This window comes from Manis pentadactyla, chromosome 2, assembly GCF_030020395.1.
Source record: "Manis pentadactyla isolate mManPen7 chromosome 2, mManPen7.hap1, whole genome shotgun sequence".
Taxonomy (NCBI): Eukaryota; Metazoa; Chordata; class Mammalia; order Pholidota; family Manidae; genus Manis; species Manis pentadactyla.
The window spans coordinates 21,781,967-21,809,183 of record NC_080020.1 but is presented as its reverse complement, the minus strand read 5'-3'; the positions used below and the strand labels follow the sequence as shown (position 1 = coordinate 21,809,183).

Genomic DNA, 27,217 nt, shown 5'->3' with positions numbered 1-27,217 from the left:
CATTTAAGTTTAACTCTAAACAGGCGTGTATGGGTAGTAACTACCATGTGGGACAGTGTAACTCTAGAATAATGCTGTGTCCCCCTCTTACACACACTCGTGGTTTCTTACACTCTTCCTTCACTGCACCTATCACTTCCTGGAGTTTATATTTAGTTGTGCAATTGTCTAATTTATTCCCCGAGACTATAGTTCCAGAAGAACTGCTGTGTTTGCTTTGCCAGAGTTGTGTCTCCAGCACCTAGCATGGAACCTTCTATAGTAGATACATCATAAACATTTGTTGAATAAATGGGTGAATTAGTGAAAGGAAAAAGATACTTAGCCTGGTGCTTCTGATAATGAAGTGCAATAAAAGAAAAGGGTCAGCACACAGGGCATAAAATTAAAAGTAAGCTAATTGATGTTTATAGGAACCATACATTCTCCCTGTGCATAAAGAAGCCTGTATGTGCAGGTGTATGTACAAAAGCATAGGAGCGTGTTGGCGAAGCTTTGCAATTGTGGAGTCATGTGCAGACACGTATCCTTGTGTCTGCATGGCAGAGTAATGAGGTGACTAAGACTAAGACCATGCAAAAGCAGTCAAGAAGGCAGTTTCTAAGTCGTTACTTTTTATTTTGAAAGATTTGTCAAACTCTCCACATCATGGTGAGAGTTTGCATGATTAATAAGAAGCAGCTTTTTCATGAAATGCTTGGAGGTGAACAAGTTCTCAGCCTGTGAGATCCGACCATCCCATTGACTTTGAAGTTTCTCTTGATTAATAGAAGGAAAAAAGGGGGGGGGGAGGGGGAGAAAAGAAGGGCCGTGCTGGAAACCAAGGCAAAGGCCCCTTATGACAGCCATCCGAACATGAAAAAGCAGAAACAAAACCAATCCACCAACTCCACTTTGGCTATTTTACAACTTCTAATGCCTCACTCTTGATTTTGGCCTTCCTGGCTGAAAGCACCTTGCAGTCCCGTGTCTCCCAAACACAGGTAGGCAGGGAGAAGCCTTGGGGAATGTGCTGGCCCACCCCCCAGAGCCTTGGTGGCTTCCAGAGAAGCGATGGCGCACACCTCCCAAAAGGCTGAGCAACTAGCCTAACGTGAAAAGAGATGGCACTGGAAGGTGAGGGGGGAAAGGGTGAGGCTCAGGGTTCATGTGAGGTTTGTATACTGTCGTGACAGGGACTCAGCTTCTGTCTGTCAGTCACCGCAAACAAGGCCTGCGATCTACCTTCCTGGTGGGTCTCAGGGATTTCTCCCACCCCTGGCCCTTCAGTCTCAGAAACACCCTTGCCAACATCACGTGTGTTACTTCCCTTTGCCCACCTTTAAGCCAAAGGGCGAAGAGCCCCTGGCAGCCAATACCCTGAAAAAAAATTAACACAAAGTCTAACTCAGTGAATATTAGTTTCAGAGAAACAGAAGGCCTGAAGATGCGCTGAGTGTTGAAGGCAGATGAACAGCTGAGAGCTTCCACCCATAAGCCATCAGGACAGCGCGCAGTGCTGCCAACGGCGGGGAAAACGGGGCTGTCAGGGGGTAAGCGAGAGGCCTCAAGGGCCGAGATAAAACTAAGAATGTCATGACTTGGGTTACAATTTCCATTTTAGCACCGTTAGTGAATTCATTTAAACCTATGTTAGCACCTTGTCCCCAGGCAGAACAACAAACCATCCAAACATTTTAAACATTGGGGGAAACAGGAAGGGGAAGAGAGAGAGAATCCGGTACTGTAGAAGGAGGCATGGGTTTAGATCACGAGATCCTTGTCGATATCCTCTGAAAAGCAAGAAAAGAGAGCAGAGTTAGACACAAGGCCCTGTGCAGATTAAGACATGCTTCACAAGGAACTGGTGCCTCCCATCCACCCCCAGGACCGGGGACCAGTCCAAGGTCGCCTGGAAGTTGGTGACTGAGTACTTTGGTCTCCCTGTCCCTGGTCTGTCCGTCACGTACACATGCTGCCAAATCACACTTCCTGTTTCCTCTCTAGGTGCCTGCCAGTTCCCAAAATAGTGCTAGGCACAGGATGAGCACTAATGCTTGAGGAAGGGAAAGAGAGACAGCTGGATGCCCAGAGAAGGATCAGGAAAATGCCTGAGAAGGCAAAGCCCACACAGACCCGGAGAGCACAGGTGCTCACAAGGCACAGAGAGCACAGGCAGGCACACAGATGACAGGGAGACAGACAGGAGGGCGGGAGAGGACAGTGGCCCCTTTGCTCGGACACTCACGCTCCTTGATGCCAAAGCAGCCAGCCCACTCGTCCAGGGCAATGTACTTGTCATTGTCCAGGTCACAGGTCTCGAAAAAGCGGGTGGTGCAGTGCTCCATGGGGATGAGGGGTGCACGCAGTGGAGCCAGCTCTGTGTGGGACAGGTACCTGTGGGTAGGAGGTGCAGAGGGCCTGAGGCATGGGAAAGCCCTGCACCCCAGCACACACAACTGGGGTGGGCTGGTCAGGGGGCAGCCAACCTGTCTCCCAGGTGGAAGGGAAGGAAGTTCAATGCAGGATGGGAAGCCAGGATCCTAGGTCTCCCCCAGCTCTGCCACTGACCTGCTGTGGGACCTGGAGCATAGCACTGGCCCGCTCTGAGCCTCGGTCCCCTCCTCATTAAAGGGGGAGGAGTTAACCATAATGTCTAAGGGTCCTTCCAGATCTGAGGTGGGATTATGGGTTCATAACAGAGGTCTCTTGCTGCATTTAATTATTTCCTAATTGACTGAGAGCTGGGGGCACAGAAACTTAAAATGAAAATATTTAGCACTTGTGTTATTGGTAGATTAAAATCTGGTATGGACCAACAATGCATGTTTTCTATGGACACGCATTTATATGGCGGCAAATGCGTAGACAAGAGCCTAAAAAGGAACACATCAAAATGATGACGGTGCTGACTTCTGGCAAGGAGCGTGGGAAGGGACTGGGATTAGCAGGGAGGGTCAGCGGCAACTGACTCTTTCTCAGAGCTGTAAGTTTTTGTGTATCTGTAACATGTAGGAGGGAGGCCTTGGACCTTTCTCCCACTGTCTGCCCTTCAGACTTGCCCCGCTGGCCTCGGCCTCGGCTCCAAGGCACATGTGTGCTTCTTTCCCCCTCTTTCCCCTGAGCCTTCAACTAGTCGTCCTCAAAACCCTCTTCCCCAGTGTGACTCCAGTTTTCTCTCTGACCCCCAGAACTCCCCACCCCACCGAACTCATGGAAGGAATCAACCATTCGAACTGGAAGGGATACCCTTCCCCGGGTCACTCTATACAGGTGGGAAACCCGAGGCCCTGGGAGGAGCCAGCTCACAGCTCTGGGACCAGAAGAGTAGGAGGACGCACTCTGACCCAGGCTGGAGTGCTTTCCCAGATGCGCAGTCCTTGTGGCCCCACGTGGGAGCCTACCTCCTGGTCCCTTCCTTGCAGTGGGGTGCAGTTGCTCAGCGGGAGCTCCCCGTGCCCCCCGATGGTTCCCCTCCCCTCTGCAGGGAGTGACTCGGTTGGATCCCAGCCACAGAAACAGCCTAGGAGGGAGGCATCTGGGAGTTTCCCAGAGCTCAGGAGACCCCAGCCACACAGGCTTGCTGGCAGGGTGGGCAGACTTCAGGTGCACAGCTGGATGGTGAGCAGGGGTGAGCCTCCAGGAGAGGAGCGTCCCTGGGCACAGCTGCCCCCAGGCATGCAAGTAGAGCGACCCTCCTTCCAGCGCTTCTCCAGGAACACTGGCCAGAGCAGGGCAGAGGCAGCGGTGAGGGGTAGCAAGGCACCACCTGCAACTTCTGGGGGCCTTTTTCACTTTCTCCTTTGACTGTGAGAAGCAGACCGTCACCCAGAGTGTAAGCTCCAGGGCACCAGACCAGGTCCTTTCTGCTTGCTGTCAGATCCTCTGCCTAGAATGGTGCTGGGCACATAGCAGACACTCCGTGTTTGTTCACTGACCCAGCTGCCTGCCTGTTCTGCAGCACAGCTGCACAGCACTTACCCCTCCTTGGGACAAGGGGCAAGAGCTCTCAAATCAAGAGCTTGCCATACAGTTGGGATTGGCTCTGTGATTTTTAAGAACTCCTAGGGCCAGTTTGCCCTGTTGGGGTGGGTCTCAGGGTCTTGCTGAAGGACCATGAGCATGCAGGCTACCCTTCCTCAGCCCCTGTGCACCATGGACTCCAGCCCTCCTCCCAAGCTCACTGTCCCTCAGATGATGGACACCCTAGGCCAGCACTCATGGGGTGAAGGAGGGATTTTCCATTCCACTGACTTCGGCCTATTCTGGCAGGTGAGTACCCTACGGCTTTCTTCATCCCACTTTGCATCCTCTCGCCAATGCCTGTTCCTTCCTGCCCCAGCTCTTAGGCAAACTATGGGTCCAGGGCTGGGAGCAGCAGAGGCTGCTGGGAGGTTTTCTGGCCATATCCAGTGCACCTACCGGCCCTGACGCATGACGCTGTCTACTCCAGGGCCGAGCCAGAGCAGCCCTGTGCTCCTCATGGCCTGCGGTCTTACCCGTCAGTGGGATGCTGGTCCAGCTGGCCGAACTGCCAGTGCACAGGGAAGATGTACATATTGTAGTTCTTCTCAAAGTCCCGGGCCAGCAGCTCCACGGGATGGTCTCCAGCCTCCAGACGCTTCTCATTCTCATGGATCTTCTTCACCTGTGGGAACAAAGATGCTATTTGATAAAGGGTCCAGAAGAGACTGTCTGGGCCAGCCAGGGCCCCCCCACCTCTGACAAGAGGCCAGAGCAGGCAGAGACCAACCAAAGCCAAGGCTCAACATAAGGGAGGGAAGTGGCATAGCTAGGTGCCGGCATCTCATCTGCAGAGGTGGAGGCCCGGGGTGGCCTCGGAAGGCTCCATCTCCACAGAGCTGCCCCATCACTACCACCTGAGGAGTGTGTTCAAGTGCAGCTTCCTGCACCTTGTTTCACAGACATGGATTCAGTAGGCCTGACATAAGGCCCAGGAATCTGCAATTTATCAGCACTTCAAGTGCTTGATATGTCTTTTGAAGTTTACGATTGTTGTTTCTGTCCTTCATTTTTAAACACAGGGCTAAACAAATCGAGCAGGCCTCTTCATTCCAGGACTTCTCAGGCCTTTAAGATGTGAATGTGCACTATGAGAAGTCTGTGTCCCAGTGCCCAGGAATAGGCACTCATCAGAGCCACGGGGGAGGCTTATACCCAGGGACACAGTCCTGGGAATGGGACTATGGACTCAGCCAGCCTAGGGGCAAAGCTGTGCTGCTCAGGGCCAGGCAGGCGCCCAGGACAGGCTGGAAAGAGACCACTTACTCGCAGCTTCTGCTTCTCGGTCAGGAGGTTGTTATCTTCGTCCCTTTCATACAGAGTGACCAGGACGTTCTTAAGCCAGTCCCGCATGCGCAGAGGGAATTCTGTCAGCTCAGAGTCCAGGCAGGGGGGGATGTCTAGGGCCCAAAACACAAGGGTAGTCAACACAGACCCCGACTCTCCCTTCCTGAGGGCCGACGTGCCGGCTGGGCTGCTCTCCCCACCCCACGGCCTCCTCCTAAAGCTGCAGTGGCTTGACCTACTCTGGGCCGTGTTTCTTCACACCACAGTGAGCAAAGGAAATTGTGTGGAGGAAGAACGCTTTGCAAATGGAAAGTGCGAAGGCCTGTCTGCTGCTGCTCCCTTGGCCTTGATCTGCTGTGCTGAGGGAAATAGTCACTCCAGCAGCCCCTGCACCTTTCCGGGTGATGGGCCTTAAAGCAAAGGCCCAGGACCCATGCTGGGATATCAACCACTGTGAGATGTCTGAAGCTGGGAGACTAGGGAATAACATCTATCCACAGGCCCGGCATAGCAGGAGGTCAGGACATTCTTGGCGATAATGATTCCATCCTGGTCTTTGGAAGTTAGAATCCCAGAACCCTGGCCAAGGCCACCCTCTTATTGGACTTATTAGGGGTCAGCATAGAGAGAAGGAGACTGCTCAAGGCCACATCATCAGGGCATGTGGTTGTCTGGGACTTAAAGGTCCCTTCTTCATCCTTAGACCTGTGGAAAGCCCTTCTGTGGTTAGGATCACTACTTTCTTCACCACCAGCTAGGGAGGAGAAGAGAACACCTGTGACAGAAACATGAGCTGGAGTGAGCAATATGCCTCAAAGGACAGCAAGAGCCACTTGGTGAAGGCTCCTGGCACACTCTTCAGTCTCACTGTCCAAGGATTCCTGCCAGCCTTCTTCCTCCAGGCTTCTTCCCAGGCTTGTGCCTTCTCATTTCACACCTGGCCCCATGTCTGGGAGAGTAGGGCTGACCCCAGCAGAACCTGGTTTTCCCCTCCACCTTTCTGCACACCTGAGACACGTGAGTGGCTCTCCCCAAGGCCATCTGGTGCCAAAATGTACCAGATACACAATGTGGATATCATCTTGGAGGGTGAGCAGATGTGGCCTTCAGTGTTTCAAATGATAGGGAGGTTGTCAGCACTGAAGGAGGCACCTGGGCCAGCTGAACCTGTACCTAGGATCACTAACAGAAGGCTAGGCAGCACCCTAGCATCCCTTCCCCCAAACGCCTGGCTCACAGGTTTCTAGAAGAGGGTGGATAATTGTATGTCTTAAGCAGGCAAACAGGAATATAATGGAGTGAAAGGGCCAAGGTTGGGACCATACTGAGGCACAGGGCCTCCAGGGAACTGACAGGCATGCCCCTATTTTAAATCACTTGAATGCAAATATTTTAAAAGCATTTCATAGGCTCAAGAGGAATATCATTTTGCATTACAGTGTTGAAACAGGAAAGATTTGGGTTAGCTCTGAAGAAGAACTTCCTCATCATTAGAGAAAAGAAATGAGTTGTTTAGGATGCTAGTGAGGAAGTCCAAAAGTCCTCCTGGATCTTGTGCTGCCACAGTTGCTCCATCCTTCTCAAGGGTGTCCTGAATACAGACTTAAGAGGAACCCACTCATAGACAATCATCTCATTTTATAAATGGGAACCCTGGGGCTCAGAGAGGGAAAGAGATTTGTTCAAGATCACTCAGCCAGGGGCCGGCAGAGCCAGCCTCAGTGCCAGTAGTGCTCTCTCCCCAAGACGGGAGGCTGGAGGAGCCCAAGGACAGACTCACATTTGCAAGGCCCAATGTAATCCAGGTGGAGTTTGTGGCCCTTCTTGGTGCCCTCCAGGGTGCATTTGGTGGCAAAAAAGTGGCAGGAAGAGTCGAAGGTCTTGTTATCATTGCTGCACACCTGTTGGCAAAGTACAAAACACCTCACCTTCATTCCCAAAAGCCTTTGCTGGTACCACCATCCTTGCCCATTTCAGAGATGGGGACACTGAGCCCCAAGTGAGGAACGTGATTAGCCCAGGGTCATTCAGAGAGTTGGTGGTAGGGCTGTGACAAGAAACCCACTTTTTGGACTCCCAGGCCAATGTCCAGGCCATGCTTAGAGCCGCTGTTGGTGTCTGAGCAGAGGCACGAGTGAGTCAGGGTTGAGATAAGGGGAAAGAAAATGAAGATATGGAAAGGATGAATTAAAGATGGGGGTGGTGAAAAGGAAGAGTGTGTAGGAAAGAGTTCATACAGCAGGCCAGGGATTGTTACCCTTAGAAGGGCCTGCCCGTAAGGTTGGCCCTTGGCTGGCTCTGGGAACTTGGCTGGTAAGCAGTTCTGCACTGTTATAAAACTTACCACAAGTGAAAAAGGTGGCTCACTCTGCCTAGACTGCTTGTACAAACAATGTAGTTATGCTGATTGCCTGCTTTCCTTCTGGGAGTCTGGAATTTGGGTACTTGCTAGGCAGAGGGTACCTATGTGACAAGCCCTCAATGAGAACTCTGGGTGCTAAGTCACTAATGGGGTTCCTTGGTTGGAAACGTTGCTTCCCTGTGACTGCATCTTTGTAGCTGGGGAAAGAGTACATCCTGTGAGATGCCTCACGACGGGGAGGGAGTAAGCAAGCCTGTGCATGGATTCCTCCAGACTCTGCCTGTGTCTTGTTCCCCATTATGTAAATCTTAGTAAAATACTTATGGTATTGCTTGCATATCGCTGCAGAGCGGAAGTGATGGGTGTTGACCAGTGGGAAGGGTGGGTGGTGAATGGGTGAGGAGGAGGGAAGAGTTGACAATGATGCTAAAATTTGGAGCCCAGAGGATAAGTTGTATTGGGGAGACATTCAAGGAAGAGAGGTTGTGGGAATTGCACTCCTGTCAAATTTGCTGCCCTGGACAAGGTCATGGCTAGCACAATTGTTGGCATGAGTGTGTATTCATTAAATATTTACTTAGATGGGTGGATGGAAGATGCATGGCTGAATGAGTTCCCTTGGAGGTAGAATGGACAGGTTTGAAAGACTTTTTTAAAATAGCTCCTATTGGGCACTTACTAAGTAACAAACATTAGCTGACAAATTCCCACAACAGCCCCATGAGATCAAGATGCTTTCTGTCCCCTCTTCAGAGATGAGGGAACTGAAACTTGGAAAGGTTTAGCAGCGTAACCGAGACCTCACAGCTGACAAGTGGTGGAGGTGGGATTTGAAGTCAGCCTTCACTCGAACCCCAGACCTCACATTTTTAGACCCTGGGCTTTGCTAAGCTGCTCCCAAGTGGAGAAAGACCTTATCTCAGTGTCTGATGCTACTGATGAAACTGGTATAGAGCTTGGAACCTGAAGGTGCCAAATTAATTCTTGCTGGTTTCGGGAGAGAGCCGGTGACGGGCAGAGCCTCACCTCTGACTCACCTCCACTTACGTCCTGTGACCAGATCTAATGAGAGTATTTCTGAGCTTGGAGCTGCCCCACAGAACCACCAAACCAAGTTTTCTGGGCAGACGCTGTGTTCAGAAAGGCCCAGTACCACAGCTCCCCACCCCTGCCCCTGTCCCTGAGCCCTTACCTTCTCAAACTCGCCCATGGGGGCAGGGCAGGTAGTAGGATCCTGGCACACACACATAGGGCTGTTGTTTTCATCCAACTCGCACACTTTGCCGTGTTTGCAGTGGTGGTTCTGGCAGGGGTCTGGCAGAGGGCAAAGGCATGTAGTCAGTACCACTGGGCTAGGACAGCCACCCCAACCCAATGCAGATGGGTCCTTGGGCAGAAGTCCTCGCCTGTGACCCCACGCCAGGCTTTAAAGGGCAGCCCCGAGTCCTCCCTTCTCTTCCGCTGAGCCCTGCAATCTGTATTCAGGGGAGCAGTTGCTCATTTTGGGGTTTAGAGATTCAGTCTAAGGGTAGAGTCAGGCACATTTGGGAGAGCTGTAGCCTTGGTCTGGGGCCCCAGATGGCATCCACATGGCATTCTCCAGGATGGAAGCAGCCATGGTGTACTCAGCCCCAGGCTGATCAGTCACAGAGAGGTATTTCTGGATTCTAGAATAGACTTTCTAGAATGACATGGAAAGTCAGCTCTTATCAGGGACCCAGGGAGCTGTGAGGCCCAGCAGACTTGAGTGGCCGCAGAGGAAAAGGAGGAAGAGCTCCAAGGCCCACCCTGAACAATAGAGCCCAGCTGTGCCACAAACACCGGATAAGGCAGGTGTTGGGGGCAGGAACGGGACTCGATAGGCGCCCCTCCGCTCCGTTGGGATGAGCGCTCCATCTAGCCTTTTCCTCCCTGGGGTTTGTTAGTCGCACTTCATCAGACGCCTGCGCTGCTGGGCACTAGGCCAAGTGCTCTTATGCTTTATCTCATCCCCGTCTGGCAGCCCTGGGCGAGGGTCTGCCGTCTGCCTCACTCCTGTGGCAGACATGAGGAGGCGGAGGCTCAGGGGTGCTGAGCAGGCCGTTGGGACCCGGAACGCAGGGGGAGTCGGCACACCTAGATGCGAACCGTGGTGGGTTTGCCTGCAGAATTCATGCTGTTGACCCACGGGTGCGGTGCCTCTCCCTCGGGGATGGAGATGCCAAGGTGGTGGGCTGGAGCCAGAGGCCCGGGGGCCTCTCTCTCCCTCCAGCACCCACTCCATGGGTAGCGTTATGTGAGTTATGTCCTGTTTCCAGGCCTTATTTCCCCATGGCTGTGTGAGAATCAAGTAAGCTAATGAGTGTGAACACTTCTGAGGTACCCGTGTGGGGTTGGGGCTGAGACAAGGGCCATCAAGGAGCCGAGTGACTAGAGGTGACAGTGGCCAGATGTGACAGCGGCCTCAGGGGAAATGTGAAACCCAGCTTTGGAGTCAGGGCAAAGGTCCGCAAGGGGAAAAGGCCATTTCCAGCTAGGGAACTTCACTTCCTGACACTCAGCATGGATGGCCTGGCTATAAATAGATCTTTTCCAGATTCCAGGGGATGTTCCCAGCCTTTGAGTCAAAGCTGTTTCTTCCCATGGCCCACCCAGCAGGGAGGACCCCACCCTGCACTTCCTTGGGAAGGAACCTCACGTAGGCTGTCCCCGAGCCCTAGGCTGGCCCGGGCAGCACAGGCTGGGGCATAAGACACAAGGAAGGGACCTACTTTCAGCCACCACCTCCTCTTCTGCTTCCTCAGGACCTTCATCAAATTCACCTGTTTCCACCTGGACAGGGCTGGCCCCCACAGGAACCTGGGGTGGAAGGAGAAGAGTGAGCCCACGGCCCCACCCCCACCCCAGACCCGGAAGAAAGAGAGACTGGAGGGGGCTCGCCTGGAGCTGCGGGGCCCCACGGGGATGGTGGGGGACGAGCCAGAAAGCTGTGCTAGGCCCAGGTCACACAGAGAACAAATGCCAGGGCCCAGAATTTAGGTGGTGCCCTGGAGTTCTACTGAGATAGCTCAGATGCCACAGGGTGTTAGGGCAAGTCAGGGTGCCAACCCCTCCACTGCTGATAGCCCACCAGAGCAGCTCCCCCTTCATCAGTCTGATGTATGGACAGCCTGCGGGTGATCGTCTAATAAAAATCATCCCCCAGCTTAAAAAAATAAAATTTCACAATCATAGCTCCCAACTGTAGGATTCCATAGAAGTTTCGGGAAGATGAAGGAGTGTGTCAGGACTAGGAAATCCACTATGTACACATCTGTGCTGTGTGTGCGCATGGGAAGGGGACAGATGCCCTCTTCCAGCATTGAGACTCACAGCACCTGCCTGTTTTCCCAGGCCATGGAGGGCAGAGAGGGGCCAGGGGTCTGCAGTTACCACCACCTACCTCGGCCACCTCAGCCACGGTCTCCTCCACTACCTCCGTCTCATCAGGCAGGGCTTCCTGTTGCTGTTGGGAAGAGAAAGTGGAGTTCAGAGAGGTCCGGGCCAAGGCCAGCTCACCTCTGATTTGCCACCATCCTGGAACATGAAGGTGGGGATCTAGGAAGGCAGCTCATCAGAAATCCCAAGGACCACCATGGGCGCAGGGACAAGGGCACAGGAGAGCCAAACACAGGGCCCTAGAGCACTCCGGATGGCTTCCCTTTTTATATTGTATATCTGGGGTGTCTAAGCTTTAGTTCAGAAAAGCATATCCACTGTTTTGAAATCCTAGGAAGTCTGAAATCCACTGATACAGACTGATTCTATTTTATAAATGGGAAAACCGAGATTCACTGTGAATTTTAATAGATGCCATCTTCCCCCCAAGTGTGACAAGGAGGGGAAGGCGAAGCTGGTGATTCTTTCTCGCCTGCCATGTTGACTTGGCTTGGGAAGAAGTAAGATGACATAGGACTTCAAGGCGCCTGGCTGGCTGGGGCTTCTTCTAAAGTAATGCTAACCTTGCCAAATCTTTTGCCAAAATCTACCTTTCTGATCTGGATTGCCAGAGACTGCCATCACTTACACACCTCCTAGTGAAGAGAGGACGAGGGAATCACAGGTTGAAAGAAACTTCTGTTTTGCCCCCCTGGGTTTCTTCCTCCCTCTTCTGGTAATGTCTTCTAGCTCAGCTTCCCATGGCCACTTACAGCCCTCAGCATGCAATTCTGGGAGGGACCGTCTGTGAGTCAGGTGCCCTGCACTCCCCTTACCGAGAAGCAGGCCCAGAACCCAAGCTCAGAGTGGTTCTCCTTGAAATTTTTTTAATCTTCTTGGCAAGTTCCCTCAAGATGTGAAAACTGTTGGAGCAGATCCATTCAAATGGCAACATCTCCAAGACCATCCATTAGTTCTTGCTTCCCAGATCTTGGGGCTACCCTTTTCCAGTCCTCCACAAGGCCTTTGATTTTATTATCTACCTGTATCCTTCTTTCCCACCTAATTTAGTCATATTGGAGTCTGATGCTTGCAACCAAAAGCCCCCGCTGATTCGGAAGCTAACCCAGCCATCTCTCTGTAGCCTGACCCTCTTCTAACACCATCCCTACAGCATGCCCTCTGCTTGAATTCTTCCTCTGATGAAGAGGTCCCTTGCTCCTAAAGCAATTCTAGTCCATTTCTGGGAAGTTCTGACTGCTAAAAAAATTCATCTTCACATTATATGGAAATCTCTCTGCTCCAGAATCTCCACTCAGTGATCCTTATCTCAATTTTTCTCCTGAGCTTATTAGTTTAAGAAAAAAATCTTTATCAGAGATAAGATAGACAACTCAAGATGGGGAAGTCCCTGACTCCTCTGAGCATCCAGAGCTGGCAGATTTGATGCCCCTGAACTGGCATTGGGGGGTAAAACCAAGCACATATGGTCTAGGTACTTACAGGGGCTGCCAAGGCCCTCCCGGCCAGGCAAAGGAGAAAGAAGACCCAGGCCCTCATGGTGCTGGGAACCCTGCGGAGCGAAGAGAGGAGATCGGTGAGCGGGGGGCTTCCTGACGGAGAGTACCCTCCGATGCTGAACTCCTTCCATACGCAGGATGATTTGACACGGTGCCTGTTAAGTGACGGTGAAAGACGCTGCTGCGCTGCCTTTAGCACCTCTCAGACACGCACCCAGCTCCCTTCGTAAGGGAGAGGAGGCCTCTGGCTCAGAGCCTCCACAGGAAGCTCCATCCAGCTGGGATTCAATAAAAGTTGTTTTGTCTTCTTTGTGTTTATTTTTATAGTTTCCTTCTATGTACTACAAAAGTACACCAATTTTTCCTTTTATGGTAATAATATAAAGTTCCCTTTCTTGATTTTTTTTTAAGGTTTTATAAAGTGATTCAACAAAGGTCATTGGCTAATTAGTCAAGTTCAGGAATGCTGAACCAGAGGGTCTCCCATCATCCCTTCAAGGTGTTCTAGGATCCTTTTGTCGTACCCCCCAGACTCCCCTCCCCCTCCTCTTCCTCATCCGTCCTTCCCACTTCGTAATGGCAGAAGTTAGTAGGCAGCAACCTCTTGCCAATTGGAGACAATGAGAACTACATTCTAAAACAAAGAACGATAGTCTCAGAGGGTGACCAGTGGCAACTTAAGGGTAGCCACTTTTTTGTCCATTCTATCCAGAAGGGAAGGCACTTCTCCAGATCTTCTAGGGAAACTATCCAAATGCTTGTCACCTTCTCTTTTACCTACACAGCTAAGGGATATTAGCTGAGATCTAGGAATTTCTCCTGCCCTGCTCACTGCTAAGGCCTCACTCTCTGGATGCTGGATTCGCAACTCTAAAAATCTCTGACTGGAAGGGGGCTTGGAGCAGAATCTCCTCTGATGATTCAATGTCAAAATGCCATCCCTAAAAGATCTGAGGTGGGGCATCTTACTTCTTGTTCTAATGAAATGGTCTTCCATTTCCAAATGGCTTTAGAATGTTCTTCCTTATCCAGACCTAAATTTTCCTCCCTCAATCTGACCTCCTCTGTTCCTCCTCCTGTGGCCACAGAGAACCAGCTGCTCCCTCTGCTCCCAAGCTGCTTCTAGTCAAAGCGGGCAGTGGCCTTGTCTTCCCTCTTTGTCTATTCCAGACCTTCCACATTGGGCTACTCGTCCCTAGTTCCTTCCAAGACTTCTCAACTGACCAAGGACCTCGGGGGTACACTGGCATTACAGAAAAAAATCATTACACTTAGACTTAAGTGCCAGGGGTTCTTGTTCTGCCTCAATACTATCTTGGTGTGTTGAGTAAATCCTTTACTTTTTCTAGACCTCAGTTTCCCCTTCTGCTAGTTGAGAGGGTTAGACTAGGTCAACTTGAAGGTGGTAGGCTGGGTCCTTAAAATGTCATAAGCACGTGCTGATCTTGGCACCTGCCATTACCTCTGACATCATCATTCTTCACTTAGATTAGTATTTGGGTAGCAGACACAGGCAGAGGAAGACCAGACTCCCAACAGCCCTCTACTGGATTAAGGCAGACATGGGACCTCACTTCCTAGTTCTCTGAGGGTGCAGGAAATAAAACTAACAAACATAAAGGAATCAACCTGGGAGCTGGGTATTGCTTCCCCATGGCTCCAACTCCCACAGAAGTCCATCTTCCCTTCCAGGTAGTTTGGGAAAGTCCCTCCTCCACACAGTTGTATGTCTGCTCCCCCAGGCCGAGAGGTGGAAAGATCTCCCTTTTGCTTCCCCATTTGGAAGATGCAAGCAAAGCAGCTTGTGCAGGTGGCTTTGGGCGAACAGATCAGGAGAGGCACCATCATGAAGGACTTGTCTGAGATGGTTTAATGTCAAAGGGTTGCAGTGAGACCGCTAAAACAAAAAAAAGTGCTGTCTGGGCTCCAGGGACAGAGAAGTCATGTCATTGGACAAACAGCCCAGCTAGGGCTAAAAATATAAAAAGCTTTAGGTTGGAGAGCCAGGGAGACGGACATCTCCAGAGCCTGTCCTTCGGCAGAGCAGAGGAACCGTGCTACCCTCTTTGAACAGAGAAAGCTTTGCTAGTCGGCTTTTCCATGTGGGCTGCCTCTCCACCTTCCCGCACTTCCTTCAAAGTGGCACACTCACCGTTCCTGCTACCCCCATCCCTGGCTTTGTAATCAGAAGAGAAAAGTAATTCTAAATCTTGCAGTGCTTTATAGTTTCCAAAGGCCTCATACATACACTGTCCCTTAGAGCCTCTGACCCACTGGTAGTAGGCAGCCAGGCATGGGAGGGCTCTGAGTCCCACCTTCCCATGACTCTGCAGTTTGAGAGCGAAGAGATCATGCAACACTCAAGACCCTTCCAAGCTGACAAACTCCCTTCTCAAACTCCCTTTTCTCCCTAAGAGAAAGACACACAATATTGGAGGAGTTATTTTCCAAACTTGGGGTTCTGCCCAGAGCTACATTACCAGTTCCAGAACCCTTTCCCTCCAGATGATGGGAATGGGAGGGAAGGGGTACAGCTGGACTGCTCATGGACACAGGGCCTTCCTCCCTGCAAACCCATGAGACCCCTCCCTGAGGTTCTCTATAACATCACTGTCCAAAGAGGCCAGGCACCCATCCTGCAAAGCTAATGGGGTACAAGTCACTCCAGCATTTAGAACTTAGCCACTGTGCACACACTGAGGTCTGGCATGTCCTGTGAAAATATAAACACCTTCACATAAATAACTGGCATTAAATGAAAACTCCCTGCTTTGTATCTCTTTAGTTTGTGATGATTTTCATATTTATCCTTTTCAAAGTGTTTTCTTAATCCAAAATCCCATTAGAGCTCAAGGCACATATTTCTGCCTTTGAGCTGAAGGCACATATTTCTGCCTTTCTTCCCCAGTGAGGGGAAGAAATCTATAGAGTCCAAGGAGAGAGCAGCAGGGCTGACTGAGGCCCCGGCAGCCGCCCCCATCATTGGCCTGCACGCCTCCTCCCAGTTTCCCTTGGCGGCCACTCACCTGAACGGGGCCCGGCTGGGCTGTGAACCGGCCCACGGTGCAGGGAGGGAAAGTAGCCCGGGCCAGAGGAGGAACAGGAGATGTGTTTCGCTTGGCCTGGTGGTCATCAAATGCATACACCACTCACCCCCACCCACCGCCACCTCTTCCTCCCGTTCCGCACATCAAGTCCCTTCCTTTGCCTTTATTTGCTCTGGAGACGGCTGAAAACCTGTCCTTGGCTGCCAGGAGGACCTGAAGCTGAGGTCACTTCTCTCTCTTTGGAAAGACTCTAGGATGGAAAAGTACAGCCGGCCCCCCAGTTCATCTCCCTCCTTTCATTAAGGGCCTCCTTCAGGCTCTCCCTGGACACTGAAAAGTTGCTAAATGCCAGAACTGGGGAAAATCTCAGAATCACAGAATTCTAGACTTGGATCATGGCCTCTGAAGAACAGGAATCTGAATTTCAGTGATCAAATCTGATTTGAGAAGAGCTTAAGGAGCACTACAGTCCAGTAGGAGATTGGAGATATACGGCATAAAGGTAAACTCATGGGCTCTGGAAACAGACTATACAGGTTCAAATCCTGGCTCTGCCATGTAGCGATTGTGTAACCTTCAGACACTTTCACTCTCTGAGCCTCAGTTGATTTTCCCATCTGTAAAATGGAAGTAACACACCTACCTGGAAAGTCTCATGGGTGCTTTACATGCAAGAATACAAGAGGTAATGTTGTTTGGAAGAGCATCTTAAAATATGAGGATCCCAGAATCTCTATCCCCCTCAAGAATCCAGGGCGAGAATCCCAGCTCTTTGTCTGCAGCCCAGGGAGGCAGGGCGCTGGGGTGGACAAAGGAGACATTACTCCTCTCAGGCTAAGGGACACCAGCCCAGCCCCCAGGGAGCACAGTAACAAAGGCCAGGCCCCAGGCAGGCCTCTCAGCTGGACTGCTGATGCAGTCCAAGCATCTCACTCCCACTATTTGGCTTGGAAACAAGGGTTCCCAAAACACACATTCCTGGTAAACAAGCCCAAATCAAGGAAAACAAGTCTAGAGTCTAATGAAGGAACCCCCTATGTGAGCCAGGCCTGCCCGGGAGCCAGAACTTGGAAGGAGGGCTGCTCCAGGCCAGAGAGGCGCCACCAGGGCCAGTGCAGCTCACACTCGGGAACAGACACAGCCCCTGGGAGGCAGTCTCATGACCTGGAAGTCAGGAGTCCTGGGATCAACTCTTGGCAGCGTTTATCCCAGCTCACCATGCAAACTTAGGAAAGATGCTTCCACTCCCTGGGCCTCACCCAGCCCTATTTGTCTGCACAATGAGGAGGTTGTGTTAGGTCAGTGGTGTTCAGAATTATGTAAACCAGGGAGCCCTCTCTTTCAATGAAGTCTTCTGCAGTTATCCAATATTTGAAACAGCTAAAAGCCTTTTCCATTTGCTGAAACATGTGAATGCATTGTTATTTATTCAATTAACCAGATTGAAATTAAAAAGCAAGCAAGTGAAAGTGGAGCTGAGACGGGGGCTGTAAGTCCCACACACTGGGACAACCCTGAGATGCCTTCGAGTGTCTCCAGGCTCTCCTGTCTGAAAACTCTTGGACAAGGTGGTTCCTAGGGTTCCTCCAGCTCTGCCTTTCTGAACTGAGGCAGAAACCCTTCAGAGTGTCACCTCTCCCAGCCTGCCTCTTGACTCTCTGCTTCCACTTCTAATATTTCTTGCTGAAAGGGAAGAGGCTAAGGGAAACTTTACGGTGTTATAAATACTCAAACCTAGGATTAAAGCAGTTCTGGAGCAACACAGAAGTAGCCCTAGAGTTTGAGACTGGGATAAGCCTGCCTGAGGTTCCACAAAGGCAATCTAAGATGCCACATTTTCACCACAGTTAGGAGAGGCCAGGGGTGGAGCCTCAGGCTGTCCTCCTTGGCTCCCCTTTAGGGCCCCTTCTGCTTCAGTGTGACTGAAAATGGAGGGGGTGAGAAATAACGTCAAAGTGTCCAGGCTGTCATGTCCCAGAGCAGCAAATACCTGGTGTGTATGTTTCCACCTGCCCCTCCTGTTTGTGTGGCAGACATTACTAATCAATCATACGACCTGTATCCCTAAGGTCCAGAGAAGCATCCACACCCTGAACATAACTCTTCTGGCAGCTGCTGTCAATGGATCAGTGTTGTCGAGCCCTGTGAAGCCTCTATGCCATGATTCTGATTTCAGAGATGGAGAATTATAGATCAAAGGGGGAAAATAACTCACTCAAGGTCCTCTTGGAGTCCAAGCTAAACTTCAGGTGTTCAGAGAAACATCAGATATTTACCTTGCTTTGCTTCTTTTTTCATCTAATCAGTCTGGAATCCTAATACGGTGACTAACACAAGATGACCCAGAGGGATCCTCAGAGGTAAGTTAATACCAAGTTTCTGAAACAACCCAGTGCTTGAGAGAGTTGGTTTCTCCATCCCTATTTCCCTATAGACATCAAGCTCTATGACTTGATCAATAAAAGCAGAGTTAATTTCCTGTGTAAGACGTCTCCCCTGGATGAGGAAGAGGTTTTTTTTCTAAACAATTCTGTCAAGTCACTGCTTGCTGACTCTGACTCGGCTCAGCCCAGCTGTCCCTGAGTTCAGGATTAGGGTTAGGATCCAGGCTTTGTACTGTGGGGAAAAGGTTGCTTCATTAATCCCCAGGCTTGGCTGGAAGCTCAGCTTCAGATTTTCCTTCCCTCTTTTAAAGACTGAGGTTAAGAGGGGAGCCAGCAGGAAGCAAATGAGCAGCCACCTATTGGACACATCTGCTGCCTCAGTGACAAAGCCACCTGGGCTGGGACAGGCCATCGCAGGTCACAAAGGGAAGAGGGCAAGTACTGCTCATCACTTCTTTTCCGTACAGGGATATCCCTCTAGAGGGAGGTGTGTGTAGGCAACCACCTAGTAAGGTTTCCTTAGTAAAAAGAAACCACCAAACTGATCAAATGCAAACGAACAAAAAGTGAACATCTGGATATTTCCAAACATCTTAAAGTTTGGCTCAGACATCGGTTTGCTATGTGACCTCAGGTGAGTTATATTCCCTTCCAGAGTCTCAGTTTCTCTGTCTGTAACATGGAACAGGTAGGAGGTTCTGTACGTGTGCAATGTGTCTCCTTCTCACAACCTGTCATTCTGTCTGGCTATGCACATCTGTGCATGGCTACACATGGCAGTTGCGTTTGCATGCCTGACAGTATGTCTGAATAAGTTACCTATGGCCTTAAGGACCTCTGTATGAAGCTGTGTCTGTGTGTCTCTGTGTATCTACCTAACTCAGCATCTGTCTGTTTGGGCCTGTATAGGTAAGGGTTAGAGTTTGCATATGCATCAAGGTATATACCTGGAATCTGCCTGTGAGTCAAGGCACCATTCAGGGAGAGGTATGTGAGTGTATGGCCTCTTGTGTCTGCTCAAGTATTGAGGCATGGATTTTTGGCTGCACCAGTGGGTGCCTGTTGGTAAAATCAATGTATGTACTCGGCATTGCGTGTGTTTGTGTCTGTCCCTATATATCTCTGCACACTTAGCCACCTATCTAAATAACCTTAAAACCCAAATACTCTCCTGTTTACCTCACATCGTCCACCATCCTTTCCTATTTATAGTTTATTTTCAGCAAGGAAATGTGCTGTTATGAATAGCAAACACCTGCCACACTATTGGTTGACAAGTCTCTGCAAATGGATTAAGATTTTAACAGAAATGTTATGCAAACCAAGACCCCCCATTCCTTTTTCTCATGTTTCTTTTTCAATTATGGGGCAAAGGGGTGTTAGAGATGTTGGCCAGCTATTCCTCCTAGTGAACAGGAATAGCTAAAATGTAGGAAGAGCTCCTGGAGATCATCTAGCAGATTCCCCGTTTAACCGACTGGGCAGCTGAGGCCTGGAGAGGGGAAGGGAGCCTCCCACTGCCGCTCAGTGTGAGGCAGGACCACCTCCTGCTGTCGCCTTGGTCAGCGCCCTTTCCACACTGGAAGGTACAGCACTCTTGGGGAATACTCAAGAAGATGCCCAAGTCAAAGTGAATTTAAACGATATTTATTTTGTTTAAACGTGCCTACTGGAGCTTTTAGTAAAAGGAATTTATATACAAACCCCAAGACGATGGAGCTGCCAGACAAAAAGAGCTGGAAATGATTTAGCCAACTCTGGATGCTACAATCCACTAGTTCTAAAAACCCAAAGCATTAGGTGGGAACCCCACAGTTTACCGAGCTCTCCCCTGGGCATCATCTCCCTTTGAGGGGGCCGCTGTGATAGCTCTTTAACCAAGGGCGACACCGGGGCTCAGAAAGGAGAAGCAATTAGTTCAAAGTCAAATAGTACCTTCTGAGGCAGAGTTGGACCTAAAACTCAGGTCTTCAAACACCCTGTCGAGGAAGCTTATCACAGCCTCACAGTTGTCCTGGGATCCCGGGAGAGAAGGGCAGGGCCTAGCGGGTGCTGCCCTGGTATCTGGGGACAGAGTGGAGTGCGGGATGTTCGGACTAGACCTGATGTTCTGAGTGTTTCAGTGTCCCCTCCCAGCCAGCAGGCAGAGACCCTGAAAAAAAAGGTTACCGTGGCAACTCGCATTCCTCCTGGGGTGAGTCACGCAAAGAGGAGCCTTCTGTGGGTGGGACTTGGAGGAAGTTTGAAAAGTTGACTCCTTCCCCAGGCACCCCCCTTCCACTCTTCCCTCCCTCCCTCCCTGGGCTCCGCGGTGTCGATGTGGCAGCTGAGGGCTACGAGTTAACTCTCTCTTCCCCGACCACTCCCATTCCAAAATTTTTCATCCTCCTACGGATAGGCTTTTGCTTCCAGCAGCCACCCACTCCATCTCCCTCACCACGCTGTCTGGCTGTCTGAGGGGTTGTGGATCCGTTTGAGACTAAAGGCCTTGAACACCCATGTGTTCTCTCTCATTCTCTGTCTCACTCGCTCGTCCTGTCGTTCTCTCGCTCTCTCACACACATACACACACACAATTGAACATACAATTTGAAGGGGCTTGCAGGTGCCTTGAAGCCCATTCAAGAACCAGTCGTGATTCCAGTTTGAGACATTTCTTTCAAAGTTTCAGATGTCAGGCTCCCAAAGACCATCAAGTTCAACCCTCTTCCTTCACAGATGGGGAAACTAGATCCAGAGGACTCACTTACCTCAGAAAACGTGTGCCTAAAGTCTGTGAAGCAACTTACTTGCTTTTTACTCTATGCTTACTTAGCACTTGGAGTGTTACTGAAATTTAACCCTAGAGAATTTCTGATGAAAACATTTTCTCTGTGTCTTCTGCATAGAATACTGTCCTTTCTGGAAGAAAATGTGTGCCTTTCTGTTCCCTTTTGGGCAGACTGGACTTCCTGGGAGACATGCCTCGTCCCAGTGTCCCCGTTTCCCTTGGTGTCCTTCATGATTCAGGAAACCCACTCATCACCCAGCCAAAGGAGCCCAAGAGGGTAAAGACAGGAAGGGGCTTCTCTACAGAAGACCTAGTACCGTAGATGGCTACTCTCCAGTCCTGCAGGGTTCGGGCTCTCAAAATGCGGAGATGTGAGAGAGTTGCCCCAGGAGCCCCGCGGTTTCGGTTCCCCTTCTCTTCTCGGGCCCATTCCCCACCACACCGAGCCTCCCGTAGACTTGTTGGATGGTATCGGCTGTCCATGGCCTTCAAGCCTACTCTAAGGGCTACTGCCTGAGATACCGTGTTTATACCCCAGGGAACCTAGAATAGGAGCAATGCCTAACCCAGTACTGACTGTCTGATGGTGCTATTTCAGGCCAAATGGCACCAGAAGGGGCGGGTGGGGTTGGGGGGTGGGGTGAGCTTGGTTGGGGGGAATCCGAGGGAAACAGGAGTCTTTCCCCAACGCTGATTAAATGTTGAAGACTCCCTCTTTGCCTTCCAGACATCGGTTTATCATGCATGCAAAATCCCTTTGGAAAACAGCCCCTGACCAAGAACCAAGCTAGGATGTTCTTTCTCCTGGAATGGGAAGCACAGGAGACTCGGGCTGCCCGTCACCCCTGTGTGAAGCAGATCCGATTCCCAGCAAAGGAGGAGGCTGCCACACTGGCAAAGGGAGCAAAGAGGGCAGGCAGGCAGCCTCTGAAACCAGAGGGGCAGACTCAGGGAGGGAAATACGCCCTCAAAGGCATAATGAGTTCTTTTCTGAGAAATTCAAGGGGAAATCAGGTTGTATTGAATCCCCCTGAAAAGCAACAGGCAGCGCCGGGAGGCCCCGGTCCTTAAGCGCACAGTGATGGAGCCCAAAGGAGACAGCACCCCATCCCCGGTCCCAGACACCTCCCAGCACAGCTTCCCCTCCCTTGCACACAAACGGGAGGAGCGACCTCGGGTGTAGGGGCTGGGGCGACCAGCGAAGGGAGAGGCAGGGCGGGGGTCGGGCGTACCTGAGCGGCAGGCAGGCAGCGGTGCAGCGCGCCCTGGGCAGTCTGGAGGGCTGCGGGAATGCGCAGGGGTTTAGAGCCGGCAACAGGAAACGGCTCAGAGTTCTGGGCTGGGTCTGCCTCCCCACCGACGCCTAGGTCCCTCCTCCTCCTCTGCCTCCTCCCCCACTCCCCCTTCTCCACACAGCCAAAGCTGTCTGTCTTCCATCTCTCTCTCCTTCTTCTGGAGGTGGGCTGTCCTGACCAGGCACGCCCCCCGCAGCCCTGCGTGCCTCATAGGTTCTGAGGCTGCTGCCTAAACCGACTCCCACAGTGCCAGGGCTGGAAGGGCCTGAGGCAATCGCCTAGGACGGGCTCCTAGTTCAGAAGGGAGCTGAGGCCTGGAAGGGGCAAGGGAGAACCCGAGGGTCCCCAGGGGCAGAGGCAGGCCCAAGTTTCTAGACTTTATGACCAGTGATCTTTACAAGAGCCCTTCCTAATGTTAGGCAATGCAGAGAAAGGCAAAGCCATTCGAGGGGGTGTATCTGTGACAAAGGCAAGGCCAGGACTTGCCTCTGTGCAGACGAGAGAAGCTGCCACTGGTGGCACCATCATTGATGATTTGCGATATGCTCTAAAAATAGGCACTTTAACTAGTTGCACCACTATAGACACATAAAAGAGATTTGTTTCCTAGCTGGACCATGTGTGCTATTGTTATAGAACAGATAAGGTGACTGATGATACCGATAATAATCACAGAAGTAACAATAGCCAAGGTTTGCTAAGGACTTAATCTTCACAGCAACCCCTTAACTTAGATATTGTTATTATGTCTATTATACCAATAAGGCAATAGAGGCTCAAAGAGCCCAAGACCACCGGGCTAAAAGTAGTATAGGCGGGCTGATTCTACATTCAGCTTGATTCACTCTTATGCTACAGTGAACTTGGTGCAACAGGTCTTAGTTGAATATTTATGAGAATATTGGTGAGCTAATGAATATTTACGAGTGCATGTCTAGCACTTCAAGAGGCATGAGAATTAATATCTAGCCCATGTCCTCAAGGAGATTTGAATCCCGCTGGGAGGGCATGCCTTAGGCATACACCCAGTCCTGTGAGTGGTACAGACCCTGAGGTTTATCCTAGGGGTTCGGAATGGCAGGATCTCTGGATTGGAGCAGGCAGAGAAGGCTTCCTGGAATAGGTGATCTTGAAGCATGAATTGAGTTTGAATGGCACAGAAAGGGGAAAGGGAGAGAACGTACTTGTAAATTTCTACATAATAGAGACTCTGCCATTCTGGCCTCCTCTCCTCCTGCTGCTCTTCCCCTTAGGGCTCGCTGCACTCCTTTCAGTTGCTCAGGGGCCCCACCCCAGGACCTCTACTTCTGTGGGGCACATTCTTCCCTCTGATTTTCCTATGCCTTGAGTTTTCTCATCCTTGCGGTTTCTGTGCTAATGCCATCTCCTAAGACAGGACCTCCCTGGCCACCAACTTAAATCAGTTTCCTTGCATCTCTTAGAGGCAGAGTTCACCATTTCACACTGTCTTATTTCCTTCCTACCACTTGTCATGGTCAGAAACTATGTCTGCCCTCACTGGGCAGATACTCCATGAAAGCAAGGGCTTCGTGTGTCTTGTTCCCTGCTGTGCTCTGAGTGCCCAGAACAGTGGCCCACACCAATCTAGTTCTCAGTGGGAGCTGTCTTTCAATAGGGTTCCAGCATGGAGTAGTGCCCTATGTTAGTCCTTAAGGGATCCTCAAACCTGCAAAAACTGAATGTAGAAGTTTGGCTGTCTGCATTTCTTTTTGCAGAGAAGGTCCATGACTTCCTTCAGATTGTCAAAGGCACTAGTCAGGAACCCAAGAGAGGACCTCTGCTGCAGATGATCTCCAAGGCCTCTCCCTGGTCCCAGAGTCAGGAGCTGACGCTCTGCCTTGGCTGTGCAGCACAGGCGCTGGCAGATTCTTCAGATATCTGTTTTGCTGTCTGGACAGATGTATATTTTTGTAAGATTGGTTGCTATAGTGCCCAATTATCATACGGACTAAAATTAACTTATACTTTGTGTTTTTCTTCATAAACTAAGATGATCATTCCAATGAGAATGAGACATTGGGACCATTCCCAGTGTTTGGCTGGGGTTCCCATGCATCCTTTGGTTCAGAAATTGGAAAACTGGTTGGGGACAGAGATCCTAATTGGGAGCCACTCCCAGGCCCCTAGGGGAGACCCTAAGCCAGAATCCCTCAGAGGAAAACTTGGTAGGTTTTATATCTAGGGGTAAGAGCACCCTGGAGGAACAGGAGCCTCTGAAGCAAGGATGACTTTGATCTAGGAAGGAAGACCTGGAGGACTAGGCTGGTCCTCCTGCCACCACCAAGGGCTTTCCAGGAAAGGAAAGAGTGCATTGGGCCAGGCACGGAAAGACCTGGGTGTGAGTCTCCTCTCTGCCACCGAGTCAGTGAGTGACTTGGGCTCATCTCTGCCCCAGTATGAGCTACATCTTTTCCACTTGTAAATAGATTGGACAGCATAATAGTAGTAATGAGAACAAGAACTTATTAAACACCTACTGTGCACCAAGCACTGAGCTAAGAGCTAAGTCCCTTATGTATATTTTCTGATCTAACCTTTATGAAATAGGAACTTATTATCCCCATTTTATAGATGTGGAAAATTAAGTTTGGACCAGTCATTTGCCCAGGCTCATGCACCAAGTGCATGGCTAATCAGAGACTCAAGCACAAGTTTAAGGGGCACCAGAACCCAAGTGCTTACCCCCTCCTGAACTCCCCCCAGCTCTGACATCTGTGGGCTCTAGACTACATAGCCGTTTGGTTACCCTCTCCTTAGCTGAGTATGCTGCTGCCCCAGCATCAGACTGGATCAGCTCTTCAGCTTGCAAAATGAGACATCAGGGTCTTGGGGTCCCTGCCACCCGCCCACCACTCCATCCAGCCTCCCTCCAGCTGTGCTCCTCCAGGCACCACCCACTCTAACTTGATGCTGCCCTTCCTGATCCTAGCACCCAGCTCAGCCTTAGAACTCAGGATGCTTGACTACCCACTGCCTTGGGAATGCCCACAGCTGCATGGTGTCCAGGCTCCCCGCACCTCCAGGAACTTCAGCTTCCTCTGTCATCCATTCATTGACTCTGTGCACTGGGGATAGAGAAATAAGAAGACAGATACTCTGCACTTCACATGCTGGTAGCTGGAGGTGGGCAGTAAACTAGTTTCAGGTTGTGATCGATTCTATGAATAAAATGAACAAGATGAACTAAAAAAGTAATGGGGGATAACTTTAGGTAGGGTAGGAGAGTCAGGGTAGGCTTCTTGAAGGAGGCAAATTCTGAGAAAAAAAAAAAATTGAATAGTGAGTCGGTGAGAAGCGCTGCAGGAGGGACGTTCCAGGCAAGGGGAGAGTGAGGCGAAGACCCTGGGTGGGGAGAGCTTGGCTTCAAGTGACCGAAAGCAGGCCTAGAACTGGAATCCCCTTGTCCTCCTGTTCCTCCTCTTCCTCTTCATTCCTACCACTTTTACACCCTCTAGCCACTCCAGAGTACTTCCTTGTCTGCTATCTCAGTGAACTACAGAGCAGCCCGGTGAGGGAGTCAGGGTGGGGCTTAGAATCTATACTGTACACAGGGGGGAACTGAGGCCCCAACCACACTTGCAGCTGGGGCTCAGAACCAGGTGTCCTGACCCCTGGCTCAGAGGTAGCTTCTCAGCCCCACTGAGAACCTGCTTGTCTTTCTGCTCAGAAACTCCGGAGTCTCTGTCACCTGAACCACCTGACGGGCCGGCCATCTCTGGGAGCTGGACTAGGGCCCGGTAGGCAGTGGGGTCCCCATGTACAGGCAGGAACGCCTGGACACGGAGCTGGAGGCCTGAACTCTAGAAATTGATCAGGGAGGCCCTGTTGATTTGGCTTCTGGGAAGGTGGAAAGTGACCTGTCCACTGCTGTATTTATCTAAGCAGAGAGTTAGATAAACAAAGCAGTGCCAAGAAACATCTCTTAAGGCCTTACACCAGAAAGTGACAGCATCTCAGTGGTTCATATCTCCAGTCGTAAATCCTGCACAGGCCTGGCAGGTAATAAACTTGATGAATTTTGCATGTGGGAACTTGAGGGCCCATTGGGGACCATTAGGACATGTTGGGACAATTATGACTAAACCAGAAAGAGAGATAATAATATCCAGTATCATTGAGTAGACACTGGGCAAAACACTACGTCCATTATCCCATTTAATCTTCACTTAATATATATACTTAGGTAGTATATTAATCTCAATTATTCCTATAATAAATTACCACAAACTTGGGCTAAGGATTATCAAAACGCTGAAATGCACCCTTTGTGTGTTTGGCTCACAGTCAAGGCTGCCCGCTAAGAGGGCGGGAGCTCAGGGAGACTGACTCCGCTAGTCCTCTTGTTACTGTATCTTTCTCCAGTCAGGCCCGCCCATTGGCTGAAGGGCACAGAGACCCCATTGTCCTCTGGTCCCCTGGGCAGAGTGCTCTGGCCCGAGCAAGGTCAGGCAGAGGCTGAAATCTGCCTGCAGCACCCTCCCCATGCACGGCATCCCCACTGAGCTGCCTCGGATGTGTCCCTCAGCTCTTTACAGTTCACGAAGGAGTGTTACACCTCTAATCTTAGTGAGCGGCACCATTAATCTGTTAGGTAGAAAAGTAGGACTCACCAAGCACATTTTGTACTTAAGTGCGTCCCTTGGGGACTTGCCCAGGGTCACACAGCTGGCCTGTGACAGAGCTGAAGTGAAAACTCCACACCTAACCCTCCATCCAAGACTCTTTCCCCCACACCAGCGGCCTCCACCCAGTGGTCCAGGGAGCTTGTCTCTCCATGAAGAGCCCCTTCTGCACTGACGGGATCAATGGCTAACAACGTGTTGGCTGCCTTCTCACACTGACACAAACCCACACAAGGAAGAGTGTAGATTTGAGTTCCAATTGGATTTTGCTCTTAGTAGAACTTGTGCCCGAAGGCTCTACCCACAGGCTGTCCTTGAGCAGTTCACCTCTGCTCTCTATGAAATTACCATGATTATAATACTTGACCCTCCCAATTACACTTGACACAGTCAGGCTAAGTAAGATTTGAGTGGGTGTGGGTGTTAGAGAGTCAGTAAATGCAAGAACAAAGTTAAATGCCCAGCGTTAGAGGCAGATCTGTGGGCCTGGGTCCTGCGGCAGGTTATTTAA

At 50.8% G+C, this 27,217-nt stretch overlaps 1 protein-coding gene across 2 annotated transcripts; it reads right to left on the bottom strand.

Annotated features, from left to right (window-relative positions):
* Positions 1-593: 593 nt before the first annotated feature.
* On the bottom strand, positions 594-22,145 carry SPARC (secreted protein acidic and cysteine rich). 2 transcript variants are annotated; one of them, XM_036879097.2, is made up of 10 exons: positions 22,001-22,145; positions 12,551-12,620; positions 11,073-11,135; positions 10,402-10,489; positions 8,844-8,965; positions 7,070-7,190; positions 5,269-5,402; positions 4,479-4,627; positions 2,228-2,376; positions 594-1,772 (listed from the first exon to the last, which is right to left on the bottom strand). In XM_036879097.2, the coding sequence occupies exons 2-10, from the start codon at positions 12,605-12,607 to the stop codon at positions 1,744-1,746; spliced, it is 912 nt and encodes a 303-aa protein (XP_036734992.1). In that variant the 5' UTR covers positions 12,608-12,620; positions 22,001-22,145; the 3' UTR covers positions 594-1,743. The 2 variants fall into 2 exon arrangements, with proteins under 2 accessions (XP_036734992.1, XP_057346522.1); XM_057490539.1 differs by lacking the exon at positions 22,001-22,145 and adding an exon at positions 19,934-20,054.
* Positions 22,146-27,217: the final 5,072 nt, after the last annotated feature.

What these genes read in the sequence shown, in the direction of transcription:
- SPARC (XM_036879097.2), bottom strand. Translation starts at nt 12,607, where the DNA reads ATGAGGGCCTGGGTCTTCTTTCTCCTTTGCCTGGCCGGGAGGGCCTTG. An exon ending in TTACATTGGGCCTTGCAAAT is followed by an intron (nt 5,403 to 7,069) that starts GTGAGTCTGTCC and finishes TTTGGGCCCTAG; the next exon opens with ACATCCCCCCCTGCCTGGAC. An exon ending in CTGCTTTGGCATCAAGGAGC is followed by an intron (nt 1,773 to 2,227) that starts GTGAGTGTCCGA and finishes CTTGCTTTTCAG; the next exon opens with AGGATATCGACAAGGATCTC.